Source organism: Hippocampus zosterae, chromosome 9 (genome assembly GCF_025434085.1).
Source record: "Hippocampus zosterae strain Florida chromosome 9, ASM2543408v3, whole genome shotgun sequence".
Classification (NCBI taxonomy): domain Eukaryota; kingdom Metazoa; phylum Chordata; class Actinopteri; order Syngnathiformes; family Syngnathidae; genus Hippocampus; species Hippocampus zosterae.
The window spans coordinates 6,691,474-6,712,185 of NC_067459.1; the positions used below are offsets into that span (position 1 = coordinate 6,691,474).

The 20,712-nt window shown below is 42.5% G+C and overlaps 1 protein-coding gene across 1 annotated transcript; it reads right to left on the reverse strand.

Annotated features, from left to right (window-relative positions):
* Positions 1-118: 118 nt before the first annotated feature.
* On the reverse strand, positions 119-20,524 carry apcdd1l (adenomatosis polyposis coli down-regulated 1-like). The gene is made up of 4 exons (XM_052075167.1): positions 20,158-20,524; positions 3,720-3,891; positions 2,218-2,737; positions 119-2,135 (listed from the first exon to the last, which is right to left on the reverse strand). Exons 1-4 carry the CDS (start codon positions 20,210-20,212, stop codon positions 1,362-1,364), a joined length of 1,521 nt encoding a protein of 506 aa, XP_051931127.1. The 5' UTR covers positions 20,213-20,524; the 3' UTR covers positions 119-1,361.
* Positions 20,525-20,712: the final 188 nt, after the last annotated feature.

Below are 20,712 nucleotides of genomic sequence, written 5' to 3' on the forward strand. Positions count from 1 at the left end.
CTGCAATGTACGAATGGAAGTCAGTCCTGTACCTTTCTGAACACGCTGTATTCATTGGTTCAGAAAGTCATGTAAGTAGCATTTAGCTCCAAAATGTGAAGAGTCATCAAAACACAAGTTATGTGAAGCCGCTTTTAATACAATAGAAATGAATGACTTCTGGTACTGTTTACACAAAACAAAATAATTTACAGTATGTGTATACTGTATACATGACGATAAAATAAATAGTCATTGGACTAGCATAAAGGTTTTTTTAAAATAAGAGCATCTTATACCACAAAGTGGACTTGGACCCATCGGGATGGTAGCTGTTAGGAGTGATTACACAAAGTCTGCTTGTTGGCTGCTTTTCTTTCCAGTATAAACAATGGTCTGTACAAAGTGCATTAGTTCTACTTGCATCCTGGCTCAAAAGGAGCACTCTGCTGACCGACATTTCAGCAGGCATCTTGATTTGGCATGATGGCATTTCATGAAAAAAGCAGTGTCTACAATATATGACGGGAGAATCTTTTTTTTCCCGAACTGAAATTATGGTATCGGTGGTCTGTGTGCAGTTTAATTTTAAGGAGAATCGAAGCTGGAGCTTAGGATCCTTAAAGTGGACCTAAAGGCACCACTGGAGGTCCAACAAGGGATTGGATATGAAAAAAAATATACAATGGTACCATGATTTACAAGTATAATTCATTCCTTGACTAAGATCATCGGTCAATTTATTCATGTATTAAATTGTCCACATTGAAACGAATTAAAATGCCATTAATCCATTCCATCCTGCCTGAACGTAATTTATTTTGTTCTTAATAAAAACAAATAGCATCATATTGTATAAAAAGATAATGAAAGACAATGTAAATGATCTGGTTTTATAAAGTGTAATTACTGTATGTACTGTTGTATTCGTGTTGAATGTGTGCTAAAGGGGTAAGTTGTAGTGACATCAGCAGTTTGAGTCCATTTGTTTGTTTGTTTTCAGTGTGAGGGTCTGGGTGTGAGTTATGTTCTTTGCAAGGTTTCTCATTTTGTGTTTGACTGTTTGTCCCATAAAAGAAACTGCTGAAATTGCTGCAGGGACTTTGACTCTCCTTGCCCCAGTTCAAGGTCATTGCTGTGTCTAAATTGCTTCAATCATTTTTACTTTACTCAAGCAGCAGCGTATATGAAGCTTGCTTTTAACTCGAATTTTGGCTCATACCAAAAAGGAAAAAATAAAAAAAAGATGAACAAGCTGTCACTCATAATTTGAGAATCTCATAAATTGGGGCACTTCTAAGTCAAGGTAGCACTGACCTGTCTATTTGGCTCCCCTGAATGTCTTTTAAGAAGGAAGAACCAGTCCCATCAGTGCCAAGTCCCTAAATAACCAAAATCGAGCTGCACAAGGCTGATCCAAGGACCGCCAGGAGGATCTGTGTCAGCCTTCCGGTTCCGCTGGTATCAATCTGGACTTCTTTGCTCTTGAACCCTGACCCGTAGCGACTTGGGGGCTGTGTCTCTGCTCCCCTGCAAAGCACCAAGGGAGCCTGAAAGGAAGTGGGCCTCCTTATCGGATGGTCTGGGCTGGAACCGTCCGTTGGCCTCTCCCCAACATACAACAGTGGGTGTCTCCTGTAGTCCAGCTCAACCTTGAAAAGCTCGTATTCCTTATGTGGCAGCTTGATGCCAAGCACCGTGCACCCATGCGTGGAGCTCAGATCCTGTTCTGCTCTGACCTTCCATTTTCCGGCCTGCCCGCACTTCCCTGGCTTTGTCCTGTTCAACAATTTTGCTGTGGACTCGTCTTCAGCTGTCACTCTCACTTCGATCACCTTGAAGGCAAACTCTGTGGCTCCTGGTACCTTGACTGAAGGGTTTCCCTGAGCATAGTGACCTGAAGCTCTCATCGTGAAGGTGTTCTGGGAGCAGAGGGGGTCCGAGTAATGGCGGTAAATCCCCTCCCACGCTTGTTGGTCAGGGTCAAAGTGGAACTCTCTGGTGAGGAAGAGAACCGTAGGACGGGTTTCACACTGTTGGCTTACCCAACGTCCGGCCAAGGATATAGAGGCTTGCGTTTGGCGGGGCAATACTGGGGGGCGTTGTTCCGTGGAGCGGTACACCAGGGCACACACCGGGCACGGATGGATGTGATGCTGAGGATGGATCAATGGAAGAATCATTAGTGTGGCCATACTGCGTGCCAGACATCAAATGCTTAGTTGTCACTTAACTCACCATGGCGCTCTGCAGTGGCTTCTGGTACCCTGTCGGTCTATAGTGAGTTCTTTGGGCCCAGTCAGTATGTATGTCCCCTAAGAAGAGTTCCTGGATTTTCTCCCCATTGTTGTGATGCTGCGTCTCCACCCTAACCAAATCCAGCTCCATCATTGAGAAGCCCATAGCCACCAGACACCCTCTTCCCGCACGGGTATTATAAAGGTCCTGTGGCTTCCCAGGACTGAGCCGAGTTAGGATCAGAACCACGCAGGATGGGGGCAGCCTGGAGGTCAGTTTCTGCTGGGCTGCCAAGCTGTGGACGACTATGGTCACCCCGCTGAGGTGATGGTCGGCTTCTGTTGCTCCGCGGGTAATCCAGGAAGCCTGGCGAAGACGGAGCTTGCCTCGGATCGCCAGAGAGTAGGCAGGATCCTTGCACTCACTGTCAGCATAGTAGTGCTGCAGCGCCTGGAAATGACGAGTGGGGTGCAAGGTGTAGGAACGGGTGAGGAACTCTGGACCTGGACGAACTTCACATCTGAAAATACCAGAATAGAAATTCAGATTTTTCAAGCCTCCTTCCTGATTGCTAAATTCAGTGATTCTCTTTCAGATTAGGGCTGTAAAACTAGGAATTTTTTAAGTGATAAACGTTCTACGCGAATTAACAGGAATTTATCTGAATAAATGGGAATACATCGAATTAAACGAGGACTTTACAAAATTGAAGGTTGGCTCTTAGAGAACTTTGTACTGTTAGGAAAAATATATTTTAGCATTATCAGGACCAAAACAGCCACATTTCATGACTTAGGAGTGTCGCAGTTTTTTGCAAATTATGTTTTTATGATGTGAGCCAAAACTTGATGTACCGGTACTCTGGTAGTGTGAGTAATTAAGATGCAGTCGGTTTCAAGCAAGCAACAGGTTATTATAGACCTAGCTCTAAAAGGCGTACATCCTGTTAGGTCACTTTCAGAGTAAAAGCATTACAGCTATTACCACAGGTACCAGGAAGTTTACGCCACCAGTCAAGTGGGAAAAAAATAGAGCAATTAACATAGTCGTGCCCGGACATAGGGACAGCACGGTGATTGACTGGTTAGCTCGTATGTCTCACAGTGCACAGTTCATAGGATCGATTTCTGTGTGGAGTTTGTATGTTCTCCCGATCCCGACATGGATTTCCTCCAGGTACTTCGGTTGCCTTCCACATTTCAAGAACATGCACTGTAGATCAGTTGAACACTAAATTGTCCCTATGTGTCATTGTGAGAGTGAATGGTTGTTTGTCTACGTGTGCCTTGCTATTGGCTGGCAGCCTGTTCCCTTGCCGTCCAGATCAGATTTCCTTGGGGCAGACTTCTGGAACAACTGTTTCCAACATTTCGAGGTTTGTGGTGCTCATTTAACTAGTTTGTGCTGTGACGTAAGAATACACAAGCGGAAGAACTCAGTGGTTAACCAAGAACCTCCTAGTGTTGCTTTCTAAAGTTTCACTGTGTTTGAGAAAAGTTTACCTCGTTGATAACCAGGTACCATCCAGCCTCGGTGGTATTTCTGCTGTGATTTTCACTTTGTCCTGATGGTGGTGGGCGTGGCAATGGGGCTGCCATTGCAGGCTTTCGCTGAAGTTAGAGGAAGTAGTTGGCACCTCCCAGAGTTTACTCCCTGCCGCAACCATCAATGCCACTAGGAAGTAGAAATGACAGCAATTCATTCATTGTGATGACCCCTGGAGAAAATTGCTTGTTTTTCAGCTATAAACACGACTCCAGTTTTCATTTTGGTTACACTTTCGAAAGGTGTGTATCATGGTGATTTTTTTTTTTAATTAGGTACCCGAAAACAAGCCTCCCCAACTCACGTCGTAGCATTCCTTGACACTAATTTGTATCTTAACAGGAGGCATGAAAATATCTTAAGCAGCAATGCTTGAATTTGTACAGGAAGAATTATTTCGAACATTTTGGTTTGAAGGGGCCGTTTGGGGCAACTTCCAGGCCTAACTCTGGATTTCATTGAAATAAGCTCAAATCCAAAGCAGGTATCCTCGACATAGGGCCGACGCAAATTTCCCAACATTTTTTGTCTATGATTTTTAATGTGAGGGGGGCACATGGTCCTTGTCTGTCTGAATCCTCCAAAATCACTTTCTCGGAAATGAAGGCCATCTTGCTTGAGTTGCCAAAGATGGCATGGTTGAAGTTGGTATTTGACCTTATATTGCTATCATATACAGTATCACACTAACATGAGCACAACACCCCAGAATAATGTTCAATTTCTAAACATCTGCTAAAGATCAGCCATTTATGATGTTTTGATTAAAATGATAGGACACATCACCCCTGCTAACTACCACATTAAAGACTCGCGCGAACCCCTCAATCAGACAAAAAGCCTTCAATGCCTCCCAAAAGCAAATGACTGATTACATTCTCTTCCTAAACTCTTTTTCAAAGGTCTTACATCATGAGTGGGACAAATGTCTGAGGCGTCCGGAAGGTTCCGGACAGAATCGGACCCAACAAACGTAGACTCAGGAAAGTTGATCCTACAAAAATATTTGATTACAAAAAAATGGGCGCAAGGCCGACAAAGTACATATAATGACGCTGGACATCAAGCCAGGAATAACGCGAAGAAAACAAAAAGCACTTGCACAAGGAAAAGAAAAAAAAACACGAATCAAAATAGCTTGTACGAAAAGTACAAGAAAGACCTGTCACGGTTCTGTGTCAGTCTGGCCAGCAGGTGGCATCAGTGGACTTTGGTGCACACCTGCTGCCAATCTATGATTAGTCTGTCTGTATTTAAGGAGCCCTCTGACATGCACATATCGCTGGAGTATTGTATTACGCCTTGCTACTTCTTTGCTCATTGACTGCTATTGCTATAGATCTCGTCGTGTTTCGCTCTCGGTACCAATTGGATTTTATTTTGTGAACTGGCTTTCTCTTGCGTGTATTTTGGATACATTGTTTTTGTTTGTCTTCGCGATCCTTATTTTCCTCCTTTGCCTTTTGTGCAAGCGCTTTTTGTTATTCGTTTTTGTGCCCTCTGGTCCTTGTTTTGACCAGCACTATGTTACTACTTTGTCGGTGCGAATTTTTGTATATTAAACCCTTTTGCTACGGAGACCTTGTTTGGTGTCTGCATTTCGGGGATCCACTTCCTTATTTTTTGTTGTGCGCGAAGCAATTATCCTATCGCTTCGTGCACAACGTGACAAGACCAAAGCGCGTGGAGAACAAACCATGGATACACACTGAGCACACGACTTTAAGTATTTCATCCATTGGTACATACCTGTATGAAATTGTAACTATGGTTAAATATTGCTGTGAAGCACAGTAAATTGGACAGATTATACTGTATTTCTATCTCTTGCCTCTCTCTCTCTCATCCTGGAATGGATTTTTCGTCTATGTCAAAGCTTCTCTGCATTCCGTGGGTTCTTCTTTGCTGCATCGACACATATATGCAACGGCAATTCATATTTTGAATTGCTGCATCACCCGTTGCCGAGACTCGCCAATCACAGTTATGGCAGAACTCCACATGCTTCCACTGTGCACGGTTCAGTTGATCCCGCCCCACACTTGTTGTAATGGAAAAACAATGGAGACCTTGTGGTGCGGTGCCAGGTCAAGCACTGCGAATTTGTTGGACTTGTGCACATCTGCTTTAGTTCGCCACCTAACAGTGCTCTCGGCTTCTGCGTGCTGAAAGGTGTGTCTCGAGACCAAAAGCAAAGATCAGGAGACTGATGGATTTTCTGATTGCGTCTTTGTGGTTTTACAATAAGAGGAAGTTGTAGAGTTTTGATTTCTCTTTTGTTGTTATCGCACTTCGCTCTTAGATTTTGAGGAGCATCATTATGTGACAGCTTTATGCCCACAGTTCCTCCGTTGTGGCTTCACATCAACTCTGTTCCACATTGAGCTGACAAGGAGTCAACTGTTAAGTCCTTGAATGAGCATCATATCATTTTACTCTAGCGGGATTAAGGAGTATTCAAATGTTTCGGATGTAGACTTGCATTTTTGAGGGCTGATGCACGCACATTTAGACAAGTGCGGAAAATTCCAACTGGAGCACAGATTTTGGTTTTAGATTTATTTGTACGCTTGTCAATTACTTTTCACATATTTATTGCTTCTTTACCCCCTGTTCTTATGCAAATCTTCTCTGTGATGCACATTTTAGTGGAGTAAAAACTACTGAACTGATTTCTTCTCTGTAGAGCGGCGGGTGTTATGATCCTGTTCTTGTGTGTCTCCAGCAGGTGGCAGATGAGGGCCTTCCGTTCAGTGTGCACACTTGCTGCCATTGTTCATTAGCCAAGTATTTAAGGACTGACAAGCTGCCTCCTGCTTGTCGGAGTATTGACTTTGTTGCAGCTCTTGCGCAAGTGTTTGTTTTCCAGACCCCTCAATCTCGTTCTCATCATAGCTATTCTTGTTCCATTGGTTCCATGTTTTTGTAAGTAGTTTTTGTTTAGTCATTTGATCTTGCTTTTGTTTTTGGGTGTGAATTTGACTATTGACATTTTGTTGGTTTTCTCGGGTTAAGTTTCTTGCCTTTTGCAAACGCTTTTTGTTAATGTCTTGTTTTTCCTGGTTCTTGTTGACCAGCGATTTCCGTTCATACTCTGTCGGTGCGCTTTGTTCTTGTAAATACATATTTTTGTGATGGAGTTTTGTTTGATGTCTACATTTGTGGCATCTGATTGCTATTTCGTTCGTTCCAAACTGTGACAGCGGGACAATGGGTGATGTACAGTAGTTTTCTGATTGTATGTGTAACAGGGCCAGTTAAAAACTTGCAAATACTTTCTACACTGCATTATAATTACACAAAATCTGTGAACTAATGAATACCTGATGTGTTATTTTACAATGTGCTTCATGATCAAAAGGTGGAACAAAAAAGTCATGAGGTTGCCAGAATAAAGCAGTAAATGTATGAGAAAACGTTTAGAGTAAAGGTTTTCTATTCTTTACATACTTTAGAGTAAAGGTTTTCTATTCTTTACATACATAGTATAATATATAGATATCCATTCATCCATCCATCCATTTTCAGATCCGCTTATCCTCGCAAAGTTCGAGGAGTGTCCTCTAGCCGATTCCAGCTGTCTTCAGGCAGTAGGCAGGGAACACCCTGAACCGGTTGTCAGCCAATCTTTCTTTTTCAATGAAATAATGGAAACAATATGAGAGAAAAGGCAGGAATAGTCATATTTCCCCCAAAAATAAACGACATGCTTTCCTTTTCACATTTTCCTTAATTTTTCCACAAATATTTCATCAAGCTTCGCAAAATGTAATTGGATTTTGCTCCAAATTAAGATAATTCAGCCAAGGTGAGTGTTTGGACTCTACCCAGGATCATAGTTTGACAGAATAATATAAACGGTCAGTGATATGTGTTTTCTTCAGTACGGTATAAACTTTTTTTCAAACGGCATTGCATTGCTTTTCGCATTCAATCCTGCTAAAATTCATTTAGAGTTGAGACTCTGTGCAGCAACATCAGTTGGAAGCCGATCTACGGAGACTCCAAAAAAAAGAGAACCAAGTTCTTTAAAAGTCATCCGGCGGGGCTGTTTTGTGTTAGCCATCGTAGCTACATGCTACATGTTGTCCAAGTGGTCACAGTAGTGAATGAACAGAGCGTCAAGAAAAAAAAAACCTTGAGGTGTCATCATGTGGGCCTCTACTATATAAGGGTGTCGTCAGTGCCAAAAGCATGAAGTTGTATGGAGTGTTTCCCGAGGTCATGTGTCATTCCCTCTTGGATCTTTTGCTGTGCTGCATATGGTTGCATTTATGACAAAAAGAAAAAGGAATGAAGCGAACTCATAAAAAGCAAAGAGCTTCGTAAAACAAAATTGCTCATTGAGAGTTTTTACAATAAAAAGAGCCTCGGTCAACCACAAGCGAGATGACGACGTAATGCGTCAAGATGCGACCCGCGACTCCATTTGGAGATGAGGGCAACTTTTTCAGTTAATTTTGTACTCAGCCAGTCAAACGGAATTAGACTTGATTTGCATTTCGACTTGTATTCTCCTCTTCATGTGCAACTCCTTGTCGCACGTGTTTCATTTGGCAATCAGTTCCCCTCGCTGACCAGTCGATAAATAACTCCTTCCTGCTGTGGTTCAGAGGTCAAGAGCTAACATGTGATGCAGGTGCTGTCTTTGTTGAAGAAAATGAAACAGCTGCAACTGGGTGGAGCACTTTTATTTTGCAGGCGTGTCAGGACCATACTGAAAAGAAAAGAAATATATTCACTAGAATAAAGCTATTAGCTTATAGGAGAATGAAGTTGTATTTGTTTGAGGGAAAACAATGATAAAATAGTATTTTTTTGTTGCTAGGAAAAAAACATTACCCTATGTGAGATATTCCTATTCTTCAATTAAAAAAAGGCATTTTTTAAAAATATCTTTTTAGGAGGAGAAAAAGTTGGCTTCATAGATATTATTATGAGGTGCAAAAAACCCCAAATTGTACGACCAGAGAAAAATATTATTCTGTTTTAAAGTTTTGTTTTGTTTTGTTTTTTTTTAAACAAAATATTTTTTAGGTCAGATTTGTTGACAAAAACAGTTTTAGGGAAGTGAAGTTGGATCTTAAAGGAAAAAAAGTTATTCAATACTGTCTTTTAAAACACCAAAAACATGTAATATTAGGTGTGGAAAAAGTCCGTTTTTTAAACAAGATTTTATTTTGTTTTTTTAGATTAAGTTTTGTTCCTAATGGAAAACAAGTTGTTATATCTTATTATTATTTAATTATGAATACATTCAGATTTGAAAAATACTTTTTCCGTCTGAAAAAGTCTAGTACAGGAAGTCCAACATTCGGTACGGAGTCACATAGGAAGACAAAAAATATTAGATTGATCATAAAATTCTGAAAGAAGTTCCATTTTGAAAATCCGGCATATCCCCGTGCCTGTGCCTCTGATGGAATGCTCATCTTGGTCATGTGATACAGGAAAAAAAAGCACCAGTAAGTCCGCAAGGTAGCCAAAATGAAAGATTAAAAAAAAAGTGTCTGAAGTTTAACAGACTAAAGAGTGAGACCGAAGGAAAGTCAATAACTTGAAAAACCAATGTACTGTATATTTAAGAAATATCAGCATTCCTACTTAATTTTGATGCATATGGCCAGTTGATTCCCACACGTGACATCCAATCTGCTAAATTTGTGCCAACAGGCTGGCGAATGAGTCAGTAACGCCACCAAATCTGCTTTGGCATATGGAGTCCAAGCACCTGGCAGTAGATGTAAGCTTGGGGGTGGGGGGCTGGTGGGGGATTGAAACAAGCAAGAGGGCCTTTCACTCACTGCAACAACTCTTTGGTGTTTCACTTTCTTGATGTTTCTATCTGTAAAAATACACATTTTGTTCATAGCAACAAAAAAAAGACTGCTCTGTTCCACAATACATACATGTAGATGATATTTTGGGGCAACCTCAATTCAACTCAACTGCATTAATGGAGCATTCAAAAACAACCACCGCTGTACACAAAGTGCTGTACATGGAGCAAAAATCATATGTGTGTTGGGTTATAAAAATGGGCAGCGACGGGGCTTGCCGAACGTTCAGCGGGAGGTCATTCCAAAGAGAGGGACTGCTTCTTTTGATCACATTTGGGAGTCTTTCTTGTTTTAAAAACAACTTCTAGGTGATTGTCTTTTGTTCTTTTCCTCAAAGGGACACATTGAGCATGCGCTGGGATTGAACCAAATCTGTTTTCCATGTGGAGACAAAAGCCTCCAAATGTGGCCCTGACGACATGCCAACATGTCTCATTGCCTTTGCGTGTCTGTCAGAGATGGACAAGATGATGGAAGATGGTGTGTTTCACCGTGTGTGTGTCCTTATTTTTTTGTTTTTGTGTGTATACCTGGATGTCAATGTGTGCTTGGCCATGTGTGTCTATACCCGTGTCCTGTGTCTGCCCCTGTGTTTGTGTGTGTGTGTGTGTAGGGGGGGGATGAGTCGTTTCTCACGGCACTCAGGCCAAAAGAAACAAAATAATCATTTCTGTCCTCATTGCTTATCTTGTTATTCGTCGCAATCATCTTGTGACTCTACTTCAGTGAACGTCCCTGGGGTGCATTCTTCATTCCATTATCTCCTTTCTAGACCCTTTGATCCATAATCGGTGGTGATGCATGACTCGCTGTGTACTCCGATGCCCTTTCTCTAAAAGATCTTATTGTACTTGATTGGACAAACAAGAACTGGTGTTTTTCAAGTAACGTAGATTCTTTCTACGTCGACGTCTTTCTAGGAGGGCGGCCCGGTGGTCGACTGGTTAACGCGTCCGCCTCACAGTGCAGAGGTCATGGATTCAATTCCAATTCCCAGTCTTATGGTGTGGAGTTTGCATGTGCTCCCTGTGTCTGTGTGGCTTTTCTTCGGGTATTCCGGTTTCCTCCCATATTCCAAAAACATGCACCGTAGGTCAATTGAACACTTTAAATTGTCACTAGGTGTCATTGTGTGCATGAATATTTGTTTGTCTATGTGTGCTTTGCGATTGGTTGGCAACCAGTTCAGAGGGTACCCGCCTTCTGCCTGCAGATGGCTGGGATAGTTTCACAAATAATAACTCACCCGGCCCATGATTGGTCATTACCTGTGGCCTGCGCAACTATGATGTCATTTTCAGTCGACAGGAAATGGCAAACTGTCTGCGCCCTGAGATGAATTTTCGCCCTCTCCAAATAATCACACTTCCACCCGTGTGCCCCTCAATTGCGTGTTCCCGGTAAAAGTGCGAGTGTATAGAATGTGCGAATATTCAAAACGGCTCTGTTGCTCTCTCTCTTTTGCGCTCTTATTCCACAATTCATCTTAGCCCACACCCATGACCCCTCACCAAGAGCAAAATACCCTCAATTCATTGCAGATTTTATCAAAATAGAGAAAAACTGGCAACAATCGGTGGAATTTTCGTGCCTGTGCTGACAAAAATGTCTGTTACGGTTTACAAATATTTGAGGGTGGCCCAGTGATCCAGTGGTTACTGCGTCGACCTCACAGTGCAGAGGTCGTGAGTTCGATCCCGGCTAGATCGGAAAATGGATGGATGGATGGATGAATATTGCCAAAGCAACAACCGGTGCCGCCATGTTTGATGACGGAGATCCAACACAGTGACGGAAGTCGATGACGTAACACGCACTGTCCCATTTCTGCAGCTTTCGCACGCTTGTAACCAGCACTCTCAAACACTTGCACTTCTACTACTGTAAGTGAACACTTCATTGAGGCCTGTAGGTTGGAATGTGGGTATTTGGATGCAGTCGAAAACGCGTGGATTTAGCATCTTAATTCATGTTCCACAAACACACTATTCATCATCAGATTACCACATTTTGATTATTGGGACCGCAAAGAATATATTATTATATATTTTTTCAGGTTTGCTCTATTGTGTTCCTTTGACAAGCTCCATCAAAAAGCCACTGAGAAGTTGGGTCACAGCATGGTAGATTAAATTGGTTAGCTTCGATGAAAGATTCTGGCCAGAGTTGAGCACCCCCAAAAGCTCTGCATTCACCCGCAATAAAAACCACCTGGATGCCCGTCTATAGGAAATAAAAGGAACCACTAAAACAAACTCCTTCCATGAAACTTGTCGTTGCCAAAATGCAACACTGGCTCTTATAATGTCAATAAATTGCTGATAAATGTAAAACAAGTGAGATACAAAGGACTTGTAATACAGTACAAATGGTGCACATTGTCTCCCTCCTCATTTGTGTCAGTCAGGACAAGGACAAGTTGATCTTTTCAAAGGGCCAGAGTTCGGTGTTGTTATTCTAACTTGGGTCATGTGTCCACGGGGAGGCAACGCAGACGCCGCTGTTGTCTTTTCATCATACTTTGAGCCATTTAATCCCAAAGTTTTGTGTATTTACACAAGAGATCTGCGTGGCTTTGCCCGCTGGATATCAAAGTCTGGCTCCTGTGTGCACGTGGCCACTGGACTTCAAGGGACAACGGCTTTTCAAAAACCTCAGTCATGTTTGTCCTCATAAAAATCAAATTCATAGGTTGTCAAATCTAGAATTCCCAAACCAGAAAACATACTGTGTCATTTCAACAAATGTGTGTCATTTTTGCAGAAGACACAAGATGACACAAGTGAATTTTTACAAGACATCAAAAGAACACAAAAAGTTCAAAATACTCATGTCTGAGTAGAACTTTGAGAATGACTAGACCCTCCAGGCCAGCAATCACTGAAGATGATGGCAGCGGAGCATGCACGTACTGTATTGTGGACTACAGCACGATAACTTCAAGTCTCAAAAATCACATTTTCCTTTGCCATGTAATGTGTTTTACATAGAAATGTACAAGTTGGAGCTGGACTGGAGAATAGATAGATTGATTACATCACCCCCCCCTCCACACACACACACACACACACACACACACACACACACACACACACACACACACACACACACACACACACACACACACATCTATTCTCCCTTCTCATACAGTCCATTGCATCTCATACACTGTGCTGGATATAAATGATGTTTAGCTCTATGGTGTGAATGCAAACATTCACATGTAAAAAATAAATATGGAGGGGGGGGCGGGGAGTACCAAGAAAAATGTACTTCAATGAAACTTTTAAACATCCATCCATCCATTTTCCGATCCGCTTATCCTCACGAGGGTCGCAGGGAGTGCTGGAGCCTATCTTAGCCGTGTCCGGGCAGTACGCGGGGGATACCCTGAACCGGTTGCCAGCCAATCGCAAGGGCACACACAGACGAACAACCATCCGCGCTCACACTCACACCTACACCTAGGGAGGAAACCGGAGTACCCGGAGAAAACCGCCGCAGGCCTGTGGAGAACATACAAAATCCACACAGGGAGGCCGGAGCTGGAATTGAACCCAGTACAGCTGCACCATGAGGTCGATGCACGAACCACTGGACCACCGGGCCGCACTTTTAAACTTTAAAGATGAAATGCCAATGTATTGTATTTGAACTGCACCAGTAAAATGTACTCACTGTGGATTGAAACAAAAACAAAGCTTCTTTATAATATATTAGATTGCAGTTCGTGCTTGAAATTAAATTTGTATTGAAACCAGTGATTCTTTCACATACCACAAGTACAAAGGGGTCACATGAGAAACTGGAATGCTTATTGAATGCCAAGCCAACATGCTAACCCCAACTTTGTCAATATTATTCTTAACGTATTAACAAAAAACATATTGCCTTGTTGGACGGAAATGTGATCGCCGAGTTAGTACATCCGCCTCTCAGTACAAAGATGCAGCGTTCGATTCTGGCTCCGGCCTTTCTGTGTGAAGTTTGCATGTTATCACCGTGGGCTTTCTCCGGATACTCCGGTTTCCTCCCACATTCCGAAACCATGCATGGCAGCTTAATTGAACACTCTAAATTGTCCCTAGGTGTGAGTGTGCGCACGCATGGTTGTTTGTCTCTGTGTGCCATTCGATTGGCTGGCAACCAGCTCAGGGTGTCCTCCGCCTTCTGCCCGAAGACAGCTGGGATAGGCTCCAGCAGCCCCCGGGACCCATGTGAGGATAAAGTGGATGGATAAATCATAGTATATTGTTATCATGATCAAAGTTTTTTTTTCACACAGCACTACCTGTGAGTATTGATACACCGGTATCTTCTGTCCAAATGGTTGTTCGTCTCTGTGTGCCCTGCAATTGTTCAGGGCGTACCCTGCATACAACCAGAGGCCAGATAGGATAAGTTACAGAATGCCCGCGAACCTCGGGAGGATAAGCGGCTCAGATAATGGACAGAAGGATGGATGGATGGATATTGTCTTGTTTCAATAATATGGTATGCATTGTTATAATTAATACAAATCCATCCATCTATTCTTTGCATGTAGCACTTCTTCCATACTTATTGGTACAATCGTATGCCAGACATCGTGGCCTTTTTGTCTTATAGACAGAAAATAATGTGAAAATGCAGTGGGGAAATCCATTTATTCAAGATCGGCGCGTTTAATAATTAAGTGGTAACTTAAGATGCCTGCCGCTGTCTAGCAACCAGTGACCAATCATTTGAGGAGGATGCTCCTTCTGTGAATTTTCTTCATTGTGTTGCTACACTTGCTCGCTATCTAAGAAGGCAACCATAATGTGCTGAATCCTGTTGAAAAAAAAGGAAAAGCCTTCTACAACAGCTGAACATGATATGAGGTTAATCAGAGGCCCTTGAAATTAGGGAAGGTGTGTGCTGAGTTGGAATTGACATTAGTTTGAATGTGATTAGTTGTTTTTGAATGAAGGGCTGAATTGTGCCTTACAAGTGTATTTTGCCTGCTAGCTTTTTGTATTAATAAGTGTGCATTTTGGAATGAATCGTGCAATTTATAAGTATGTACTGTTGTTTCTTATTTGTCCTATGAAAACTTTTTCTGCCTCCATTTCAAAATGTTGATTGTATTTTCCTTTTTCCTGAGCATCTGTGGAGGTTCACCAGCTCGACCGACCTTGCTTGTCTCCCTCACAATACACGTGTAGCTCCAAAAGAAAACACTCTGGCAGTTATCATCGGGGCTGAGAGAGGCGCACTTTGAATGTGTATATGTGTGTGTGTGGGTGTTTGTGTGGTGGGGGTTTCTGTTGATTGCACCTGGGCAGACATCTCTTCCTATCCGCCTCTGGGCCCTGATGTGCAGCGCCCCCGGGGAAGGGGGAGTGTGGGAGGCGCGGTGGAGGCACCGTGATGTCCACCTCCTGTTATTCTAACCATTAACATAATAGCAACATTAGTTCCAGGGCCACGCTCGCCTGCTCCGAAGCTGCCATTGTTCGAAGGCAGCTGCCGGAGAAGATCTTCCTTCTCCTTCGTGCCCTTTGAAGACACAGAGCAGCCATTCACTAGCGCCGGCTTAGGCTTTGGTTCGACGGGAGGCGTTTGAATGCTTCATGGCTTCCTTGTGATTAACGAGTGGCTGTGTGACATAATCCTCGCCAAATTTGGGGACCTGATGTATTTTGGGACCCTTCATATCTTTGTTTATACACTCATATGCGCACCAAATTAACACAAGGACGCGGTGTGGCTGTAATAATGATCACATTTGGTGATGTACTGTACATGTGGTGGTCAGAAGGTTCATTACGAAAGGCTGCAGCCAAACGGGTTTTTAAGTACTCGTGGAACCTATTCGGTGTCACACCATAACAGCTAATGCACGCAGCCATACTCGCCTGCAAGAGGCAAAAGCCTATGACTTTGCGGCATTGAAAGCCATCCATGCGGCATTTTCTTGGTCATTCTCGCAATTTTTTCGGTCAATACTGCTGCAAGGTCTGTTACTGATGACACCTGTTTTGCTGACGTTGTGTCAGACGAGATCAGTGCTGCAGGCGCATAATACCGGTAGATAAATCGATAGATTGCGTGTTGTTGGAATATAAGTGCTGAATAAATATTACATCTATCATATTCACATCTACAATCGATATGGCGCATCACTCAATAGCAACCGGTGGGAGGACCCAGTCAACAACTTGATGTCACATCTGTTACTAACATGACACTGTGCATGGAAATTAACTAGGGGATTATTTAGTCAGATTCAAGACTTGATACAAATGTGGGAACACCAAATATTCATCAAACATTCCAATATTGCTCCCTTTGCAGATCATAAAAAAAGCGCTTTGACATTTCGGATGTAATTATTGACTTACAAGTGTTTCTCTCAATCAGTGGTTCTTAACCTGGGTTCGATCGGTGAATCGGTCTCAGGGGTTCGACGGAGCCTCTGCCATGGAGGTGAAGACACATCCGACTGAACATGTCAATTAGTTCTGACACGCCCGCTTGGCCATCACTGGCTGCTGAAGATCACGTTACATTGCTTGTCCAATTAGTGCTGCGGGAAATTTAGTTCGCTCAGTCGTCAACATGTGGCTGTCGTGATAGTATGTCGTAAAATAAAATTAAAAAAAAAACAACTTATACTTATGCTTTGAAACTTTATTTACTTTTTTTCCGTTCTTAATAAATGTGTTTCTTAAACCTTGAATTGGTAAAAAGTCATTTTGTTGTATTTCACTAATGAAGGGTTTGGTGAATGGGCATATGAGCTGGTTGGGTTCAGTACCTCTAACAAGGTTAAGAACCACAGCTCTTGCTTGATAAAGGCTGTCAATCAGATGATTTTTTTTGTCTTTAGGTGTGAGCCAAATACAAGTGCTTGATGGTAGCAGTTAATGTCACAAAAGTTGCAATTTGGTCAAAAGTGAGAAAAAGAAAGAAGAAAAACACGTCAAGCTGTTTATTGCCAGTCTTAGTTGAGGTTTACTGGAGAATTAAAGTGGTCATGGTAAATGCTCCGTCACTTATATAGTGCTTTTCTAGCTTTGGTACTCAAAGCGCTGTATGCTCTTTCCACATTTACCAACTGACGACGCATCATCTGGAGCAACTGGGGATTCAGTATCTTGCTCAAGGACACTTCGATAAAAATGAGAGATCATGTCGTGTGCGGTGGGAAATTCCCCAAAGTCAATTATTTTTGACAAAAAAATGGACATTATTTTATCATAAAAATGTATGCCAACTATACATAATATGAGGGAAATCAAATGCTCTTCCACTAGGTGATAGACTGTACTCACAGGTAGTGATGGGTGACATGGAAAAGATATTTGATCAAGATAATATACTACGATCCATCCATCAACCCATCCATCCATTCAGGCACCCATCTATTATCCGAGCCGCTTATCCTCGTGAAGTTCGTGGCCATGCTGGAGCCTATCCCAGCTGTCTTCGGGCAGTAGAAGGGGTACACACTGAATTGGTTGCCAGCCAATCGCAGAGCACACACAGACAAACAACCATCCACGCTCACAATCACACCAAGGGACAATTTAGAGCAGGGGTGGGCAATTATTTTTTGCATAGGGCCACATGAGAACCAGAAAATATTAAGGAGGGCCGGATCAAAAGGGTGAACTAAATTCAACATAATATTAATTGGATTTCTTTATTCAAAAAGCAGTATTTTGCATTTTTTGGCACATTTTTCAGACTTTAAGAGTACATTATTCCGTCGTATCGAACGGGATTTGCTTGACTTGGCGCTACTGCGGGCGTCCGTATCGTCTCCCCCTTCCTCCTTATGCTCTGCAACTTCAAGTAACTGTGCCACCTGGCGTTGAAATGCCTGTCATTACAAGTCCAAATTAAATGAATGCAGTCGTTGACATCGAATCTTAATTGTGTACCAACCTTCGGTGGGCCGGATTAAAAAAAGCAACGGGCCTGATTTGGCCCCCGGGCTGTAGTTTGCCCACCACTGATTTAGAGTGTTCAATCAGCCAGCCATGCATGTTTTTGGAACGTGGGAGGAAACCCATGCCGTCACGGAGAAAACATGCAAACTCCACACTGGCCGGGTCCTGGAATCGAACCCTGCGCCTTTGTACTGCGAGGCAGACATGCTAACCAGTCACACCGTGTCGCGCTACCCCAATATATTTTCAGTGATTCTATTAAAAAAATATACAACAAATTATGACGACTTACCTTTTCTCATTCTATTTTGAAGTGATATAAAAAACAGCAGGCGGCCCGGTAGTCCAGTGGTTAGCACGTCGGCTTCACAGTGCAGAGGTACCGGGTTCGATTCCAGCTCCGGCCTCCCTGTGTGGAGTTTGCATGTTCTCCCCGGGCTTGCGTGGGTTTTCTCCGGGTGCTCCGGTTTCCTCCCACATTCCAAAAATATGCATGGCAGGCTGATTGAACACTCTAAATTGTCCCTAGGTGTGAGTGTGAGCGTGGTTGGTTGTTTGTCTCTGTGTGCCCTGTGATTGGCTGGCAACCGATTCAGGGTGTCCCCCGCCTACTGCCCGGAGACGGCTGGGATAGGCTCCAGCACCCCCCGTGACCCTAGTGAGGATCGAGCGGTTAGGAAGATGAATGAATGAATGAATAAAAAACAGCCTTACAGGAAATGCCTCCAGTGGTGCTGCTGTAGTAAATTGTCAAATGTAAAAAGAAGCAAAGTAGCCAACACATTTTGCGCAAATGTAGATATCAATCTAAACAACAGGCATAAAAAATGTTTCTGACAGAAATTGATTAAAAACTGACATAAAAACATGAGCTGGTCTTTAATATAATTTTGAGAACATTGATTGTGCAGATCTCAAAAGTCCAAATCAAAACTCAGGACCCACTGTGAAAACAAGTCACATTAGTAATGCAATCTGTATTCAATATAGTAGTGTCTATCCATCAATTTTCAGAATCGCTTATCCTCAATATTAATTACTAATTGATAATTACTTTTAATCTTCTAGGTCACTCCTCTCAGCTGACGTACGGGATGCTGTAACATTACCTCTTTGTCGTCTGTGTGTAGCATTATATTGTATAATTTTCTCTCCAGACAATTGCCTGCTATTTAGCTGCTCAAAGTTGGATATGCTACGTTTTAATGTGATTCCAGTGAGACCTCTGTGAAGTGTATTCAGTCACCCGGGTACTTTATTCAGTCTTTCATGATGGATAACATGACATGAGCTTAGCAAGTAGCCGAGCTTGTCAATCTTTCCCACTGTTAATTACACCTTGTAATATTTTTGTGAGAATGATACCTGTAAGGAGTGTGCCCCATTTGCTGCTATGGAGACTGTGATTACTGACAGTCGGGAAATTGCACTGTGTTTATGGGCGGCAGTAGCCAGCCAAAGCTTGTTCCTAGCGAGCTGCTGCAGCCTAATTTAGCCAAGTTGCACCGATCTCATTTCGGCACACAGACCATCCGCATGACAGTCTCGACTCAATTATAGGAAAAACCTCAAGTAGTTATAATTACAGGTTTATTGTTGATAGTTTATTGTTTCACATGGTGCAATTCATTTTTTGGATTCACCCACCTTGTTATTTATTACATTTCTTGAGCTGTTAGATAAATTTTTGCACTGTAAATCTGTCATTTATTATGACCACGGAATGACTCAAGTCCATATGTTGTTAAGTCTGCCACTTGGTGGCAGCTATGTCACATGAGAATTATGAATGTAAGCTTTCACCCATCAAATCAAGCATCCGCTGTTGATGTGACCACTGCATTTTATTGCAGGTGACAATGCAGGTGATAAATTACAATTGGCATGGTAGAACACAAGCAACATGATACACACTTTGTGATACACAACATGTCTTGGCAGTGTATATTGTCATGTCATCCAGCTCTACTCATAGGCATGTATTCTTTATTCTCTGGCAAAAATTAATAATATTACTGCAGCTCACTTAGTTGCAAAACTGTTCTTTACGTATGCATGTGTGTATGTATGATACTGCTACTATATATAATATATATATATATATGTGTGTGTGTTTTTGTCCGATAAAGTGAGCTACAATTAAAAAAACAACCATCTGCAAGGCCTGAATTTTTAACAGTAATGTTATAAATTGAGATGTAAATGATATTTATGTGTTTTGGGATAATAGTTTTTGGGAGAGTTACGGTATAACCCATTAATCGAGGCAATTATATGGGGTTTTTACTTTGGTCATCTGGGCTAGGGCTTGGTCCTCATTCCCACAAAAAAGTGGGACATGGTATAGTATTACAGTATCTTTATTCCTCCATTTATGGCAGCGACGTATGGTGACTGGCAACAATTCCATACTCTTCCTTCAGATGGCAAAATGTAGAATGAACCTGTGTTTCCACTTGTTGCCATTTCAACATTTAATCATTTTTGTGTTCAACTATACAATTTTTGTGAGGTGGTTTGCCGTGAGCTATTTTCCAATATTTTGTTCTTGGCTTGTGAATAGTTAATAAAACACAGATCTTCGGCGTTTGAAAATATGCTAAAAGTCCCCCTCTACCCCTTTTGCGTGGACTTACCTTGCCAAATGAAGCAGACCCCCCAGAGCGCGTGTGCCGAGCTTCCCGTTGACATGATTGCTGCCTTTCAACATGCAACTCTTTTAAGATCCCAGAACTCGAGAAGCTCCTGTCAGCAGCAGACACTCATGTGACCTGTCACCATGACACAAACATACATAAAGCGTTCCTGTAATCCTACACACGCTGCTGTGGCTACTTTTTCTTTTATGTCCAGTTGTTGGCTTCCATGCTCTGGTAGCAAAAAAATCAGTGGGCATGCAACATCTCCAGAGTGGTGCTCTCCTCGTGAGTGTGTAGCACACAGTGGCTGGCTTCCACTCATGCATGTGGAGCAAGTGCGTGTGTGAGGGTGTGTGTGTGTGAGGAAGAGTATAATGTGATGGTGGGAGGGAGTGTGTGTTCATTCGAGGGAGAGAAAGACAGAGAGGGAGAAAAGCAGATAAAGGAGCTTCGAGAGAGTGTGTGTGTGTGTGTGTGTGTGTGTGTGTGTGTGTGTGTCTTTGCGCGCTTTCAACTTCCTAAATGAAAAGCTCAAGGGAGTGTTCAGGTGTG